The sequence below is a fragment of the Lutra lutra genome, chromosome 3 (assembly GCF_902655055.1).
Source record: "Lutra lutra chromosome 3, mLutLut1.2, whole genome shotgun sequence".
Lineage (NCBI taxonomy): Eukaryota > Metazoa > Chordata > Mammalia > Carnivora > Mustelidae > Lutra > Lutra lutra.
The window spans coordinates 132,253,744-132,272,814 of record NC_062280.1 but is presented as its reverse complement, the minus strand read 5'-3'; the positions used below and the strand labels follow the sequence as shown (position 1 = coordinate 132,272,814).

Here is a 19,071-nt window from a genome sequence, read left to right as displayed (position 1 = left end):
AGTATAACACAGATAAATATCTATATTCTTTTCCATGATTTCATTCTTTCTTAAGTCTAGGATGAATGACATGTCATCCCCTAGGTTCAATAACGCTAAGACATCTACATGATGTTTTCCTGAACAGTTACATTTCTTCAGTATATAATCCCTATGATTCTTTTATACCTATAAAACATTACTGGGCCCCTTCAAACTTTTCTTGTTGTCATTGGCTGTAAGGGCCAGCTGCCGGCCAACAGGCACAACCATTCATCTTCCTCAGTCTCTTCCTGAAATTTAGTGTGGCTGGACATCATCAGTGTTCTAAGTTTGTAACAGGTCACCAATTTTTTATGTTCACTATCAGATGACAGTAAGGTGTGATTAAAGAGATAGGATGAAGAATGATATAACAATATATTGAAAGGTCTGTATTACTGATTCTCCTGAAAATCAGATCTGCATCCAGGAAGCCCATATTGCTGTTTAAGATTTTAAGTGATATAAAAGACAAATAGATGTCACTGAAATTAAGTTAGGAAGAAAAATCTTATGAGATGTCCTTCACTAATCAATTTGCTTTACAGATTTTTTAGCTAACTAATAAACATTAGGTAATTAATGCAGCATATCCTGGCACAAAGTTCAAGTGGGGGTAAAAACCATGCTAGAAGTAGCAAATGGCAAACTGAATGAAATAGGACAGATGTAAATTGGAATCTTGGTGGAACAAACCATTAACTTCTTTTAGGCAAGTTATTTAACCTTAAGTTTCGTGTTAAGTAACTGCTTCAGGTCCTTCATCTATGTTAATTGGGAAGGACAACACCTAGGGGATAATTATGGGCATTATAGACAATTAAATAATATTGAGAAAGCTTGAAGTGTCTCACCTGACACAGTTATAAAAATGACTATAGGTTTATGTACTGTGTCAAGTCTCCACTGCTGGGCTGGGGGCTTCACGCCAGACTGACAACCTGGCCAGATGAGTGCTGCCTTAGGTCCTATCCATGTCTGTATCCTTAGCACCAAGTACCCGGCTTGGCTCATAGTCAGTGTTTAATAAAGGTTTCTCAAATGCACCTCAACATACAATTAATGTTGGGAGATTAGGTATGCCTGGGTAAGAGTAAGATAGTTTTTGTCAGTTCTTAACTACTTGTTTGACCAAAACGGTATAACTTCAGAATCCACTTCTTCATTGCTCTAGGATGCCGATGTTGGGTGTTTTTTGTTTTTTTTTTTCTCTTTCTCTCTGCAGGTGTAGCCAGAGATTAATTTAGAAGGATGGCACTTGTCTCTACAATTTTTAACCTTATTATACAGATGTGAGTGAAGACCCATTTATACATGCAAACCCTTACCTTTTTTTTTTTTAATCATCAGCCAGTAAAAACTGATCTATCTCTACCCTGACCTAAATTATAAAATCCTTCCTGGTTTTCAACCTTAACAGAGGCATGCCAAAAATAGCACAGGTGTGCATAGTACAAAGAAATCTGAAATTAAAGAATTATTTTTCCTTCTGTTCATTAAGTTTATGAAACTGGTGGCACCCAAAGGTGGAGAAGATGGAAGAATTCCACATTTCACAGTTTTAAGTAGCTTTTAAAAAGATCTGATTAACAACTGTTTTAGGGTCACATACTACATTACTGACATATATTCTCATCATTCCTGAAGGCCTCCAGCTGCGACAGTGGTAGAATACGAATGGAAATTGATAACCTATTTGTTTCTAAGTGAGTATTGATCTTTCAAGCTCTGATTACCGTAGAGATTACCTTTTTCCATGTGTCTCCTTATTACCTTCAAGGCACAGTGGAAGGCTTTTCTTTTATCATTTGATTCACGCCTCACTAACAGAGACGATTAAGTGCTATATTACGCTTAAGAAACTTCTGTATTTTTTTACTTAACATATGCTGATTGAACTATTTTCTGTGTGTACATTAGCATATTAGATAATTTATCATTCTACCAGAAAAGCTTTTGGTTTGCAAGATGTACACATGAAAAAATATTAAGCAGAAATTTCAGAAATTAAAATGTGGGCATTTGTTGGATTTTACGAGCTTCCTGTTAGGTCCTGTAATATGAATGGCTGATGGACCTCCTTCTTCTAATTACATCTACCCTAAGGTCACTTTGTATCTTCCAACCCTGTCTTAGTACTAGAAAACCCAACCAACCAGACCTGCACTGGGTAGTTGTATCTGTCCTACTGCATCTATCAGAACCTTATCCCCTGTGAGGACACTAACAACTTTTCTTGCCTTTCAATGATTACAGACCCATGAACTCTATCTTGGGCAATCTAATCTTCTTCCCTGCCCCTCTTCTCTTCACTCAATTCCTCTATTCTTCTGTCTTCTATATTTGCAGAGCATTCTCATAAGAATCTTTTAAGTCCCTCTCTGCTATGCTTTTCTTCTTTGCCTTCCTTTATTTGGGGGGAATAGGTAGTGCTTGGAACACAATTCTACCAAAGAAAGGTGTGTATCTTGGAGTGACATGAAGCGTAATAAAGATCAAAGGGAAGGGAACAATGACGACTGAGCACATTTTCTGTGCTCAGCCCTGTATTATTTCATTTAACTCATCCTTGTGATTACCCTTCAGAGTAGGTATAATTATTTCTGTTTAACATATGAGAAAATTCAGGGTCATATTCTAGGAAATGGAGGAGCTATTATTTGTACTGTCTAACTCCAGAAATTTGTTTTCTCCCATTCCTTTTGAAGGAACCCAGAAGTATCTTTTAGAATCTTCAAAAAGTCTCTTTTAATTGACCTACATACCTATTTTAAACCAGGCTTTTGGTTAAAAATTCCTTATCTGTTGGAAATTCTTCAAAAAATTAGGAATAGAATTACCATATAACCCAGCTCTTCCATTTCTGGGTATTTATCCAAGGAATACAAGACTACTTTGAAAAGATACATGTACCTCTATGTTCATTGTGGCATTATTTACAATAACCAAGATAGGGAAACAACTTAAGTGTCCATTGATAGATGAATGGATAAAGAAGCTGTGGTGAATTTATACAGAGCACTACTACTCAGCTATAAAAAAAGATGAAATTGTCCCATTTGTAATAGTATGGATGGGCCCTGAGTGTATTACATGCTAAGCAAAATAAATCAGATAGAGAAAGACAATATTGTATGATTTCACTCATGTGGAATCTAACACACACACACACACACACACACACACACAACAAAACCATAAATGAAAAGGGTAAAACAAAACAAATTCATAGGTACAAGGAACAGACTAGTGGTTCAGAGGTAAAGGGCTTTGGGCAGTGGTTGAAGTGGTTGAAGAGGGTCAACCGTGTGGCGATGAATGGTAACTAGACTGCGGGTGGTGATCACTTTGAAGCAAACACAGATGTCAAATTATAAAGAAAGATGAAACTTGTATAATACCTGAAACTTATATAATAATTAAAAAATAATAAAAAAACAGAATTCCTCATCTTTCTCTAAGTAAATCTGCATTGTCCGTAAGCATCAGTATTCAAGATAAACATGACAACACTATTTTATTCAATAGCATTATCTTTGAGCTTTAATTACACTACCTGCTGAAGTGTTTCTACTATTTTTTTCACTATAAATACATATTTTTAAAGATTCAGACTCTTGGGTAGGCTTTCCAAAAAACCCATAATTTATTTTTAAAAGTCTCAAATTCCACAACTGATTTATAAATGAACTTTTGTTGCACAACCTATTTAACTTCCTTAAAGATTATGATTAAATGTTTGACAAATGAGTTTTGAATAGTTCGGTGGAATATAGTGTATTTGGAAGGTGAACAGGTCGCTGAGGGATGTAAAGGTCAGAGGGTAAGATTTAATTACTTCTGTGTGTATGTTATACGCTATATGTTCAGGGTAAGATTTAAAGTAAAAACATTCCAAGTAAAATGTGCCTTTTATACTAGTTAATATCTGAAGAAACTCCAAACTCCACTCTAATAGTTCACTCATCATTTGCCCAATGGCAGCTACCAAGGAATCAGTCTTTCCAGAATCTTGTAATTCAGATGAGTGATTTCACTGGTAGTTTGTCTAAAATAATATTTTTAATTTAAAGAAATTAGTTATGTAGTTGATTAACATTTTAAAGCAGTTATTATCATTGTTGGTACTATACATATTGATTAAAACTAATAGTGAGTTTAATGACTTTGGGTGCAAAAGGCTTGAAAGTTAAAAGGGCAAATACTTACTTACTCTGTATTTTGTTTTTATGAACAAATTCTAAGTGACACGAATTCTAATGCATTTTCTACTTCATAAACTCCATGGGATGGGAGTGAGGAAATCACAATTCCCTGGGCCATTAGGCTCAACATTTAGTAAGCTATTAGACTGGGATACTTTTATTTATAACAGCAGGACACAAGATGTGTTGGCTAAATGAGTCCCCATAAAAGCAATCTTATAGATCTATTCTGTCTAATACAGTAGCCACTTGCCACTGTGACTATTGAGTACCTGAAGTATGGCTCCTTCGAACCAAATGTGCTATAAATATAAAAATACATTCTGGATTTCAAAGACTTAGAACCAAAAAAGAGTAGAATATATCTTCAAAAATTTTTATATCGGTTATGTGTTAAAAGTATAACATTCTGGGGTGCCTGGGTGGCTCAGTGGATTAAAGCCTCTGCCTTTGGCTCAGGTCATGATCCCAGCATCCTGGGATTGTGCCCTGTGTTGGGCTCTCTGCTCAGCAGGGAGCCTGCTTCCCTTCCTCTCTCTCTGCCTGCCTCTCTGCCTACTTGTGATCTCTGTCTTTCAAATAAATAAATAAAATCTTAAAAAAAAAAGTATAACATTCTGAATATACTGGGTTAACAAATGCATTTATTAATATTAATTCCACCTGTTTTTTTTAACTCTTAAATGTGGCTACTAGAAATTTTAAATTATGTAAGTGGCTTGCATTTTATTTCTATTGTGCAGCACTGTTATAGATAATACTGAAAGGGATTTATAGAATAAATATGAACAAAATTTATGCCATACTCTTATACAGATTCAAATTTGTACTCCATTTCACTGGAATAATAAATCAACTTAAGGATGAATTGTGATTTATGATTTGAGAAAGTAACTTTATCAGGGATACATGAGTCTGAAGTTAAATCAAGCTGTTGCTAGCAAGTATTTTTTTACAGATTTATTTATTTATTTTTGAGAGAGTATACACGCGCATGTGCAAGTGCGGGGGGGCAGGTAGTGCGGGAGAGGGGGAACCCTCAAGCAGACTCCCTGTTGAGTGCAGAGCCTGACACAGGCTCAGCTCCAGGACACTGAGATTATGACCTAAGCTAAAACCAAGATTTAGATGCTCAACCAACTGAGCTACCCAGGTGCCCTAATAGCAAGTATTCTTATGGACACACATAAGTAAGTAATAAATCTGACTTCAGACTAATTTGATTACACATAAACTATTGAATATCAATTTATATATGTCAAAATTCTATCACATATATACTCTCAATTAATTCTCAAACAATCCAGTTTTATAATAATGTTCTTTCTGAAATGATTTCGGACATTTTTTTTTTTAATCACCAAAATAAGAGGTGTCTCACTCTCCCCATGGCCATGGTTCACTAGCAATGATTGTCCTTGATGGAATCCAAAGACATCCTTGATGTGGAAAGACCTCCCAGGATGAGCATCTCTGGCTTCAATGCTTTCTAAAAATTTCCTTCTCTAACAGTTTTGGAAGTCCCCTTGAGCGTGAACTCTATGTCACCAAATAGACCAGGCTGATTAGGAAGTATATCTAAAAGGCAGTGTAAGCCTGGGTATGTCTTTCCTTGCCCTGTAGAGTGAATTCTGGGCAGCAAATATAACTTGAACTTTACCGACACTCTTTTTCTCTAGGCTTTTTTTTTTAACCCCCTCTGCTCATTTTGTTGTTATAACATTTATAACATGCACTGCTAATCAGTCATTTCCCATTGGTGGTGGTAATGACCGAGAATTTGGTTTTATGATCTCACCATTTGGTGATCAGAGAATTTATAAGTCCTTTTGTTTTCTTGTCTGCCTATTTGTGTGAGCCCAAATCAAATAAGAAGATATTTTATGTCCATTGTAAAGGACACCAGCTCCTTGAGATCTTGAATGGTAAGTTTTTGTCTTCTGTGTTCTGTTTTGACCTGTGGCTGATATTACAGGATAGCAGCTATAAGTTCTCAATATACCGGTGTATCTGTAATTCAGAAAAGCTTTTAACTCCTGTGTGAGTAAGAAGTATTTTCCTACATCTGGAGAGTATTTAAAAAATTATTACAACCCATAAACTAAAGTGCTCTGTTCTGATTGGTTTATAGGGGTAACCAGGCATCTATTTAAATCTTAAATTCCTCAAAAATTAACAGAAATAGAAATTCTTATCCTTTAAAAGTGTTAGAGTTAAAACATTTTCTTAAGAAACATTAGCTCAGAAACATTTTTATAAAAGAATCCAAGCTCGTGTAATTAAGGTGACTTTCTGGACAAATCAGACTTATTAACTTCGGTCTAAAAAAGAAAGTTTTATGTATTTTCTTTTAGTTTATAATTACAGAGTTTATTTTTTAAATAAGATTTGGGCTTCTTTTCTCTTTTTTTTTTTTAAGATTTTATTTATCTATTTGACAGATAGAGATCACAAGTAGGCAGAGAGGCAGGCAGAGAGAGAGAGAGGAGGAGGCAGGTTCCCTGCTGAGCAGAGAGCCCGATGTGGGGCTCGATCCCAGGACACTGGGACCATGACCTGAGCCGAAGGAAGAGGCTTTAACCCACTGAGCCACCCAGGTGCCCCGAGATTTGGGCTTATTTTCTAATAGGCTAGTTAGATCTAAGCTTTTTAAAACTACTTATACTGCTTTAAGATGATAAAAATATAAAATTTCTGTTCAGTTAAACTGAGTCACAACTCTGACAAATCTTTTACTGTAATAACAGTAATTGTTTGTAACATATTAACTATCAGTGATTTAAAAGTTATTTAAAAGATACTCACATTGTATTTGTTTTAAGTCAATTTGTCCCCATAACAGAAAGAATGTTTGAGAAGGACCTCCAAACTAAATTAGTTAAATCAGTTAGGTAGAGGAAAAAAAAAATCTTTGGAAAATATAAAATGTGGTCTCACATACACACATTTTCATGTATTCTATTTTACCTATGTGTTTCTGAGGTAAATCAGCCTCATGAAACAGAATGGTCTAAGGTATATTTTGGTAAGGGAGAAGACATTGTTGATTGTACTGATTTATAGATTCGGTTTAACATTCTATAATACTCCTCAGCTGCTTGTAGAAAAAAAAAATTCAGACCATCTGACTCCAGTAACTGTTCTTAACTAGACTGGTTTGAAGAAAGCAAGACTAAAGACTAAAGGCAAGAAGATTTGTTAAGGGCTTTTGCAATAATCTAGATGCGAAAAATGGGAACCTAAACTAAGGAAATGCCAGAGTTAATAGAGCAAGGAGACAGATTGCAGACATACTTAGCTGGTAAAATCTAGCTGTTGTGATGTCTGACTGGATATAACAGGCTGGTAAAATAGAGAAAATATCTAGATCAGGCAACTGGGTGAGTGATCACACCATTTATTTAGATTGGAAATGCAGGAAGAACCAAAGATGAGTTCATTTTTGGAAATGGTGTACATGGTATTAGGAGGTGTTTAGGTAGAAATATCCAGTAGGCACTTTTGGAAATAAAAATAAAATAAAAATAAAAGCTGGGAGCCCAAGAAAAACGCTTGCAATGAAGACAGAAGCTGGATGGCATTAGTTTATAATTAAATGGCATAGCCCAGATAAAGAATACAGAAAAATCCTAGGGCACACAAACATCGAGGAAAAAAAAAATCGAGCATGAGACTGAGTAGGGCAGTTAGGATGACAGGAAGTGAACCAAGAGAGGATACTGTCTGAGGAGTCATGAGAAGGAAGAATTTTTTTTCAAGATTTTCTTTGTTTGAGAGAGAGAAAGAGAGAACACAAGTGGAGGGAATGGGAGAGGGAGAAGCAGGCTCCCAACTGAGCAGGGAACCTGATGAGGGAGGGACTCCATCCTAGGACCCTGGGATCATGACTTGAGCCAAACGCAAACACTTAATCAACTAAGCCACCCAGGCACCTTGAGAGGGAAGAATCTTAAGAAGGAGAAAGTAAGGAATGGTGCCAAAAGCTTCAGATACATTGTGGTAAGAAATGGGAAGTTCTAGCCCCGTCACTTGTGACTTCCACAAAAACAGTTCAGTAAAGGGGTGGGTGTGGAACCTAAATCGGTGTGGCTGAAGATTGAATGGAAGGTGATAAAGCAGAGCGGAGCACAGGACAGTGCAGTTTAGTGGAAGCTGTGCTGACACGTGGCTATGAGGGAAGAGAACTGGAAAGTAACTGTAGGTTTGGCCGGGGCGCAAAGAAACACGTCTCTGTGTGTGTGTGTGTGTGTGTGTATGTATGTATGTGTGTACATATGGATGTATACTTGTATTTCAAAGATCAGAGAGACTTGAATGTGTTAGGAGAAAGAGAAGTCTTCAAAACATTTAGAGACTGGGGCGCCTGGGTGGCTCAGTGGGTTAGGCCGCTGCCTTCGGCTCAGGTCATGATCTCAGGGTCCTGGGATCGAGTCCCGCATCGGGCTCTCTGCTCAGCAAGAAGCCTGCTTCCCTCTCTCTCTCTCTCTGCCTGCCTCTCCGTCTACTTGTGATCTCTCTCTGTCAAATAAATAAATAAATAATCTTAAAAAAAAAAAAAAATTTAGAGACTGTTCTTAAGGCATACTGCCCAAGAAGCAAGCTGGAGAGGGCCAGGGAAGAGAGCCGGCTTGCGACCATCGGTGAAAAAAAGAAACAGTGGACATTACGGATGCACTCCAAGAGTCTGGTTCCTTTTATAACTGGTTTAGGCTTAAGTAGCTCACAATAATCTATCTTCCTAACCCAATTTTGTAAATGAGAAAACTCATTTAAAAAAAAAAAAAAGGATTCATGTTTTACTAGAGTTTGAAATCTTGTTTCTACTTCACTGGCCTCTAATCTTTGTTTAAAACAAATAACAGGTATAGTAACTTAATGAAGAGACTCACAATTCGAACAAGCCAGGATAAGGTAGATGTTGCTGTTGAGTAGTGCGTATTATAATGGTAGGGGGGGCTTTGATCATCTTCCCATGTCTCATAACGCTCCGCATAAAACACAGCTCTCTTTGGGTTCAAAGCGCCGATTGGCTGTAAGAAGAGAAAAGAAGCATTTCACTTAATACAGTTATATTAAGCATGCTATAACTCTTTATGCTAAAAGTATTTACTGTTAATTCATTTTAACCATAGAGCATACAAAATTTTGTATTATATTTTATCAAATTTGATTTTAATATTAATTATGGATCATGACACACGCCAAAAATCTCTCAGGAAGAGAAGTCTCTGGATTTTGCGAAGTTTCTGGATTTTACTAAAAGTTTCAGTAAACTGGATTACTAAGATGATCCAGTTTAAACAGTCAAGGCAAAACCAAGACTTTTAGTGTCATTGTCCTGCCTACTTAGTAATAACCATAATGAATGTTTAGCTTGATCATAGGAAATCCAAGGAGGAGAAGGTGAAGCAGTTGACCATGTGACAACCATATTAGAGAAAACCTTCTTTTACCAGAGGGCCACCCACCATGCGAAAGATAATAATCACCCACACGGAAACCCTGTTGGAAGGCTGGTTCCATTTTGTTATTATACAAATGGCGCATACATCTTCTTTATTAAGTGAAACTACAAACCTAAGGCTGATGAAAATAATCCAGACAATTCCTAAGTTCCTAGAAAGCATTTTGTAAAGCCACTAAGACCTTCCTATCATCCCAATGATGACATTAATCCCTGGAGTGGAGCACACAGTAAAATGCTCAGGATACAATATACATAGATTCCCCCCCCCCTCAAAAAAGTGTGTGTTAATTGGATCATTGCCTCAAACTTCTTAGCACACCTAATCATTAAAGAATTTCTAGCATATAGTCCTCATGATTTCAAGTAAGAAACTGTTTTAGCTTCAATTTCTTGATTTTGGTTTATGGAACATGGAGTCCATTCTCATGATACCTAATAGCTACGTTATTTTGCTTTAGAATGCATACTATTATATATAAATATTTATAGAGAAAACAAGATGAACACTAAGTATAATATAGAACTCCTTTATTCAAATTTAATATTACTAGTTAACTATGAAGTTCCCCCCAGGGCTTAATTTTAACAAGAGAAGTAGTAGAAAATTAGTGTTTCAATGGGACAAATAATGTTACACAAGAGAGAAAGATTCATTTATAAATTGTTTGTAAGCTTTTTCTTTTGGTCCTATGGGACTAATTCAAATAACACAATGATGTCAGCAGTTAAAGATCTGTTAGAATTTCCATAATAAACTCTTATTTGCAAGGCTCTTATCTTTAATACTAAAATTATTTGTAAACTAAGCTCATTTTTCTTTAACTTAATTATGACTTAACAAAGACTAAACAATTTAATTATTTTTAAAAATTTTTGAAAACGTTTGTTTAATTATTTAAAATTGTTTAAGAACTTTGGTTTAAATATACTTTTTAAATATTCTAAGGCTTACATTTTATTCTACATTAAATTTCACTGTTCATCTCTCAAATCTTTTTGCAAAGATATCAAAAGGGAATATAATGTCATTAAATATCACATAGAATATTAATAACACTTAAAACAAATATATAAGTAATTTTTGGTAAAAGGATAGTTACTATAGTAGAAGGAATGTGAGCTGTTCCTGAATTGAAATAGTTTTTCATTTAAGATAGCCAACATATCTTATACTTTCTAAATGTGTAGACATCTGTTTTTCTTTCTCAATATTAAAAGACTTTTTTCAAAGCATTTAAAATGTTTAATACTTTGTTCTCTCTTGAATAGGCTAATGGGTCTTTCACATGCATAAAATGGCTTCCAATAGGTAAGGATTGACCTTATCTGAGATTTTGTTTGTTCACACAAAAATTCTTGAAAAAGGAAAAAGTCCCTTCCTTTAATCTTTTCCAGCTTCTCACCAACTACCGGAAAAAGGATAAAGTAAATATTTACACTTTTTATTTTACTTGAGTTTCATCAAAGTCATTGTTTTGGAGTGTTTGACAGAGAGTAATACTTTGTAGGAAACAGTTGCACAGTATTAAAGTATACACATGCCTCCATTAGTAACTTCTTAAAATCAATTTCCAATTTTGAATTTTATCTAATACATTTAGAAACTAATTTTGTATATAACAAGATGTAAATGATCTAGTTTGTACTTATTAATTTTCTATTATTTTGCTCTAGTAATCAGGAAGCAATAAATCATCTGAAGGCAAAATGCTTGAAAATGTCTGGGAAACAAAAATATCATCACAGATGATGTATTTTCTTATGGGATCCAAACATACAATATCTATTTATCTGCCCCCTGTCTACCTGTTCATCTATCATCTACCTGCCTATAGTCATCTACTTACTTGTGTATAAACTGATATTGTTGTGTTTGTTATCCTTGTAAAATTTGAGCAAATAATGCAATGTCAAAGCCATTTGGATATAGCAAACGAATAAGGTAGATATAGGATATAGCAAACGAATAACGGTGAAACAGTAAAACTCTGCTTAATAAAATGTAGAAGCTTATTTTGTAATCTTTCAATTTTTACCATAATTACCATAGTAATTATTACCAGTTTTCTCTCAAACAGTAGGCTTTTGGGAACAGCCACCTCTCTGCTTTTTAAGTGTTCCCAGATGAAAAGGTTTACCTGAAAGTTTAGAACTTGCTATTAGATGTATTATGATTTTGTTTTTGTTGGTTTGTATGCCATGACTTGACACTAAGAAATAAAATAATGCAGATAACAAGGCAAATATTAAAAACAAAAATTCTACTATGTAGCATTTTTATTATAATTCAGTTTCTCAAACTGTTATAAAGCCTACATAGCATTCAAAATAACTATTTTCAATATAAAACTGAATGGAAAATCATACATATTAACATTACCACGTCTACATAAAACAACAGAATTTATCGAAGAATCAGTGTTGAGGATATTCTCTACTTTATTACTCAATTTCCCCTGTTTGAATATTAAAGAGAGAAATTTGTCTCCATCTTAAGTACCACAAAAAGCTTTGTTTTCCTGAAAACAAACAAACAAACAAACAAAAAACAAAAAAAAGTGTCTTTATTATATGGAACAAAGATCCTGACAGATACTCATGGAGATTTACATTATGAAAGGCTCTGAGAAATATTATAAACAGAATTAGTTAATCTTGTTCACTCCAGTGTTTACCATTTTTTATTTTTACTAGATCCTCATCCTTTTTTGTTTTCATAATAATTATTAATAGGCCATAGCACTAGGGCTCCTTGAAAAGTTCTGGTTAGAATCCTTATGGTATACATTTCTGAGTGTGAACTTTTTCTTTGATTATATTTTCCTTCCTTTTCTGTTCTCTTAGTCTTGATTGATCAATACCATTCTCTTTCATGAAACCTTACAAGTTTTATCAAGTGCATTTTATGGGATAGGTATATAAATTAAAGAGGTGAAAACAACAAAAACAATTTAAATAAAAAATACTAATTGGGTACTTTATGAAGCATTCAAAGAACTTTAGGGGATGTGAAAGTCTGGGCACATAGCTGGATTATTTGAATAAATAAAGAAATCAAAAATAAATGTGGACTGACTTAAGGTGCAGTCACTGCCATTAAAATAGATTATCATTTTTAAGACTAAAAAAGGTTTTCAAGAGAAATCAGAGGTCCAATTAAAGTAATATTAATAAAACCATCTTGTATTAAAAAAAAACTTGAAAATGCTCATTATGTTCATGGTATTAGGATTCTACTTATATATATAAAATGTTTGTGAGCTCACTATTGCTAGTGTTCTCTGCTGCAAATGTTAATGGTACTATATACTTATAACAGATACTGTTTTCACATCCATTTTCTGGATTTTCGTAAGTCTTGAGGTGGGCAAGGCATTCACTCTGAACCTAATTTCATGAGGAGGAAACAGGTACGTGGGTCTCTACTCTTTCCACAACACTGCATTGCCATTTCATGGCGAAATGGGAAATTCTGATCTTGATGTCGTTTTTTTCTTCTATAACTGCCTACTTAATTCCTAAACCATCATGGATCTTCAGAAATTGGAATACACCCTACAGGCCTGCAAGTCCAACTCCCTCACAGTATAGATGAGAACAATGAAGAAACGTCCAGTCAAAGTTGCACTGCTAGTCAGAGGCTCTACGTTTTGCAGAACCAGCTGAAGCTTTGTGCCAGATACAGCTGGAAGCGGGATATAGCTGACTGATCTGTCTGACTTCATCTCAATACTCTCAACACATCTGAGCTTCTAAAATATTGAAGTTATCTTGTTATCTTTCATTATAATAACCAAGGGCTTGGGAATCCTGAGAAGAGGCTTCAAGAATTCTTGTCCTTTCATTTTTTTTTCAGTTATGAGCTATATATATGTACCATCATTCTTAAAATTCTCAGGACAACATAGAAATCATACCCACACATGCTTCTGTGCTCAAGGAAATTCCCTGCCTCTCTTCTTATCTGACCAGGGAATTTCAATGTATTCTTTTCATAGCAGCTCAAATTTCATCTGCGAAGCCCTACATGACACTCTCTGGTAATAGGCAAATCTATAACTTCCTTTTACCAGTAGGCTAGCCCTTCAAGGCAATGGCTTTTACTCATTTCTATGTTCGGAGCACTTGATACACTACTTGGCTCTTTTCAGGTATGTAATAAATGCTGAATGAATGAAGATTGAATGATCTGATTATATAACATTAATTAATTAAGTAATCAATTTCTTGGGACGAGGGGCTGAGGGAGAAGGAGAGAGAGAACCTCAAGCAGGCTCCACACCTAGTGTGAAGCCTGAGATCATGACCTGAGCCAAAATCAAGAGTTGGACACTTAACTGACTGAGCTACATAGGTGCCCCTGATGATATAACATTTAAATTTCAATATGGAAACTTCAGACAACAATTTTAGGCAAAATCAAGACAAATAACAAAGTGAAAAATATTTATAGCACACATGATAAAGGGCTAGTTTCCTTAAAAAGTGAGCTCTTACAAATCAGTAAGAAACTAACGAATAATCTAGTCAATAAATGAGCAAATGAGATGAACAGGCAGTTTACAGAAGCAAATCTCCAATATATGTAGGAAAAACAGCACTAGCTCACACAATATAATTATATCCAATATAATGGATAGCTATTCTTTTTCTGTTCACCATGTATTACTCCTTCTTCCTTTATGAACCACTCCTTCCCTACTCTTGGTATATCTGGTTCAGGTGGGCTGACTCCATTATCTGATTCCCGCGGTGGGCATTTGATCCAGACTTGGCAATCAGCATATTCTATCCACATGGCCACTAAGATTAGTAGAGAAATGGGCAGATGATTCAAGTTACTCCAATGAAACTCTGCTGAGACTCTCTGGGAAAGAAGCTTTCTCTTTTTCTAGTGGAATTACAAAGGCATCACTACTATAACATAACGGAGCCTGTCTGAAAATGAAACTAGTAAGGAAAAATACCAGAGATGCAGCATCCTATGACACTGGTGAGTTTCCTGAACAAACCAATCCCTGATTTCTCAGTTATGTGGGCCAATAAAAAATTTCTGTTTTTAAATTATAGCCAGTTTAAGTTGATTTTCTTTCTTTATAGTTAAAAGTCAGAAGTACCTGGCAAGTTTTAAAATGTCAAATAAAAACGAGTTTTATTCATTAGATTGTCAAAAATTAAGTTTCACAATACTCAGTGTTGGCCAGGAAATAGCAAAACATGATATGTCATAATACTGTTGGTGGGAATATAAATTGGTATACATTTCTCGTGGGGCAAAGTGGTAATATATTTTTTTTAAATATGCACTTGCTTTTGATCCAATCATTCCACTTCGAGGAATTTATAATATGGAAAGAATCAGATACAAGGATATTTATATTTCTTGCAACATTGCTTGAAATGGCAAAACAAAATGAAACAGAAACTCCCCACAAAACTAGAAATAGTCTAAATATCCAGTAAGGCACTAGTTAAATAAGTGATGATATACTCATACTACTGCATATTATGCATCTAATTGAAAAGGCCGATTTGAAAAAAATTCCCAGGTAAACTCATTCAATAAATATTGAGTGCCTACTATGTGTCAGTAATTACTCTAGGCCTTACAGTAAGATAAATGAGGTTGCTGTTCTCATGATGCTTCTTGTGTGTGTGTGTGTGTGTGTGTGTATGCGTGCACACGCGCGCCTTTAGAGGCAAAGACAGATAGAATCTAAATAAACAAATAGGTAAATGAGAAAAATACCAGAGGTAAGTGCTCTACGGGCAAAACAGAATGGGACAATAGCGACTGGGTGATACGGACGGCATTTCTCAAGGAGAACCTCTAGGCAGAGATGTATATGCAGTTCAGAAAGAGAGAATTCAAGACAGAGGAAAAGGTAGTACAAAGGCTTCTTAGAGGCCTGACTACCAGGCTCAGGAAACAGAGAGTGTGACTGAAGCACAGTAGACGAGAGGAAGGGATTAGGAGATGACGTGAGAAAATAGGTAAAGGCATATCATATGGTTTTGCAGATCAGGGAAATGAAATATAAATGAAAATTTTATGGTAAGTGAAGGGAAGAGTCACTGAATGCTTTTAAGCAGGAGATAAACAAGATCTGAGTTAAGCTTTAAAAAGGTAACTCCAGGGGTGCCTGGGTGGCTCAGTGGGTTAAAGCCTCTGCCTTGGGTCATGAACCCAGGGTCCTGGGATTGAGCCCTGCATCAGGCTCTCTGCTCAGCAGGGAGCCTGCCTCCTCCTCTTTCTCTCTCTCTGCCTGCTTCTCTGCCTACTTGTGATCTCTGTCAAATAAATAAATAAAATCTTAAAAAAAAAATTTAACTCCAATAGTTTTGTGGAGAATGGGTTACAGGTAATATTAAATCATTATTATGAGTACTAGGGTTGAAAAAAGCCATTAGCATCATAGCAATATCAGCATCATAGTCTTGTCAATGACTTTATAAAAACAGTATTATCAATCGCTTTCTAAAAATTCTGAGTACATAAGTAATATATTTTTGCTAACTATTCAGAGAACAAGTTTGAAGAATATACATAAAATTATAAAATTAGTTGCCTCTGCCTGCCCCTCTCCCTGGCTTACTCTCTCTCTCTCTCTCTCCCCCTCGCAAAATAAATAATAAATAATAAATAAAATCTTAAAAAAAAAAAAAGAATTTGGTTTATCCTACATATAGAATGTTAAGGGCTTTTCTCAGTTATATGACCCAGAAAAATCTTCCAAATATGAACATTTAAACTTTTATAAATTTTAGTTTTTTGTTTGTTTGTTTGTTTTGTTTTTTTTTAGAAAAAGAGCAAGAGAGTGTGTGTAGGTCGGGAGGGGCAGAGCGATAGGGAAGGAGACTCTCAAGCAGGCTCCACACCCAGCACAAAGCCTGATGTGGGGCTTGATCTCACTACCCTGAGAGATCACAGAGGGAGAAGGAGAAACAGGCTCCCCACTGAGCAGGAAGCCTGATGAGGGACTTGATCCAAGGAGCCTGAGATCATGACCCGAGCTGAAGGCAGACCCTTAACCCACTGAGCCATCCAGGGGCCCCAGAAAGGTTGTTGTCTTAAACAGACAAAGTCCCCCCTTTGCAATTTTATGCACAAAATGGCATCATCAGGTGAACTTCAGCTAATCACCATATAATTCCCACAAACATGCCTAAAAAATGGAACCTGAAGTAATGAAGTGTTAATAAAAGTCAGTGTTAAGATTTATACTTTGCTGGCTATCTTTGAGTGCAATTCTTTTCATATTTTTTCATAGGGTAAATAAACATTGATTAGTTACATTATGGAGAAATCGACTTTGAGCCAAAGTTGAATTTTGATGAGCACAGCGTATTAGCATATTCACAGGTATGTCTGTTCCATGCAGGACTGAAGTCTTTGGAGGTAAAGAATGGCTGACTTGGTACATTTCTTTGCATCCTCTGCTCCTATTACATGGCTGTCCATAGTGCAGGGCATTTAGAAAAGGTGGGGGCACCTAGAAGATTAACTAATCACTGTAGTTTGGTTGTGTGTGTATTATCTTAAAGTATATTCTACTTCCCTACTATAGAGAAATAATAGGTAACAAATGAAATGCAACTTACAAAGCCAGTGCAATTCATCCTAATGTTGTGAAGATAAAATGAGAAGATCTATGGAAGATGCTTAGCAGGGTGCCTGGCTACATAATAAGTACCTGTCAGCTACTGGCTGGTGTTATCACTGTCCCAGGATAATTCCTAAGAAAATCAGTTTTAAATATTCTAGTGAAAAGTAACCAGTTTTGACATAAAAGCAATGGAGGTATAATTAAATACCTTAAATCTTCATGTGTCAGTTCTAAAAGCTTTCTAAATATTAAGTAGTACAATGATGAGCCTGTTGAGGAGTTTCAAGATCATCTCCATTGGATCTCCTGTTTCAGCTGGAAAGAAAGGTTAAAGGAGACAGACTCTGGCCTAGGTTTGCCTTGATGCTGCTGTACTTGAGATGTGACACCAAAGTGCATAAGCAGGCTCTCTTTCCTTCTCTGTAGGTAGTATCTACGAGCAGACACTACAGAAACGCTCCTATTGTTTCCAGCTCCTTCTCTAACAGCTTAAAGTTTTCCTTTCTTTTAAAAATTTCTTTCTTTCTCTCTTTTCCTTCCTTCCTCCCTCCCTGCCCCTCTCTCTGTCTCTTTCTCTCTCTCCCTCTTTTCTTTTTCCCTTCCCTTTCCCTTCCTTCTTCCCTTCCCTTTCCCTTTTCTTTCTTCCTCCCTCCCTTCCTCTCCCTCTCTCTCTTTCTTCCCTCCTTTCTTTCTAAGTAATCTTTCACCTAACATGGGGCTCAAACTCATGACCCTGACATCAAGAGTCTCAAGTAATACCAATACTGGGAGCCAGCCGGGCACCCTGACAGCTTAAAGTTTTGAAAGCAGGATGGGCTCTAGTATTTCTCTCTCTCTCTCTCTCTCTCTCTGAAAGGGTAGAATAACTGGCTAAAAATGGGAAAGAACTAGAAAAGAGACTCTAAGGGAGGACACTTAGTATAACCAGGCAGATAAAGCAACCAGTTTGGGACTTCTATGTAAATCCTCAAAATGCCCCATCACCCTATTACATATCTCCAACAAAAGGTGGAGATAAAAACAGAGCACCTCACTCTTTCTGGTTACCACAGTGTCTATGAACCAGCTCTGTTCTTTGTCTACACTTACTTGTTTTTTTTCCTTTCAATTAGAAGGAAAAGAACTTAATATGCCACCGGGTAAACCAAACATGACTTGTAAACCCTTAAGAGCATGGACCAGCTCTTACTGTCTTTTTATCTCCTGTACCCGGCAAACACAGGTGTGGAATAAAGGTTTGTGTAAGGAAAGAACAAATAAATGAATAAAATTATCTACTTCAATAAATCCAATTTTGAAATTGGTACCTTTTTGCATTTCCCCCCTTGAAAGCTGGACCCTCGTCTTGGCTTATTCCATGAGTTTAAGACAGTATCCAAATATTGCCAATCAATATTCTGTCTTCAACATTTCAATATAAGCAAGCCTAACAAAAACAGTTTTCAGGTTGGGTTGTATGTTAAGGTGACATTCAACATATATTTAGAATATTTCAAATTTGGCAGTAGGCTTTTTGGCAGATGGTATAGAATAAATTTGTCTTCTACCAAGTTTTCTATCATTATAGTCAGCTACTAATACACTTAAACATTTTGCCCATTCTTCACACGCTATTGTTAAAACCTAAGCATTAGGGAGATTGTATACTAGGGTATATAGAATGAATTTCATTTTAGATACTGTTAACCGAAGATGAAAAAGAAAGACAAAATAACTGCAGAAACTTGCACCACATTGCTGAATCGAGCACTCCCCACCTTAACGACGCACA

General features: G+C 35.8%; 1 protein-coding gene across 13 annotated transcripts in view; it reads right to left on the bottom strand.

Moving 5' to 3' along the window:
- The window catches only part of NBEA (neurobeachin), a 677,938-nt gene that overhangs the window by 71,679 nt on the left and 587,188 nt on the right, over positions 1–19,071 (bottom strand). For all 13 annotated transcript variants that reach the window (XM_047723145.1, XM_047723148.1, XM_047723152.1 and 10 more), the window contains one exon: positions 9,116–9,256. In XM_047723145.1, coding sequence (XP_047579101.1) covers positions 9,116–9,256 — 141 coding nt within the window. The remainder of the gene's footprint in view (positions 1–9,115; positions 9,257–19,071) is intronic.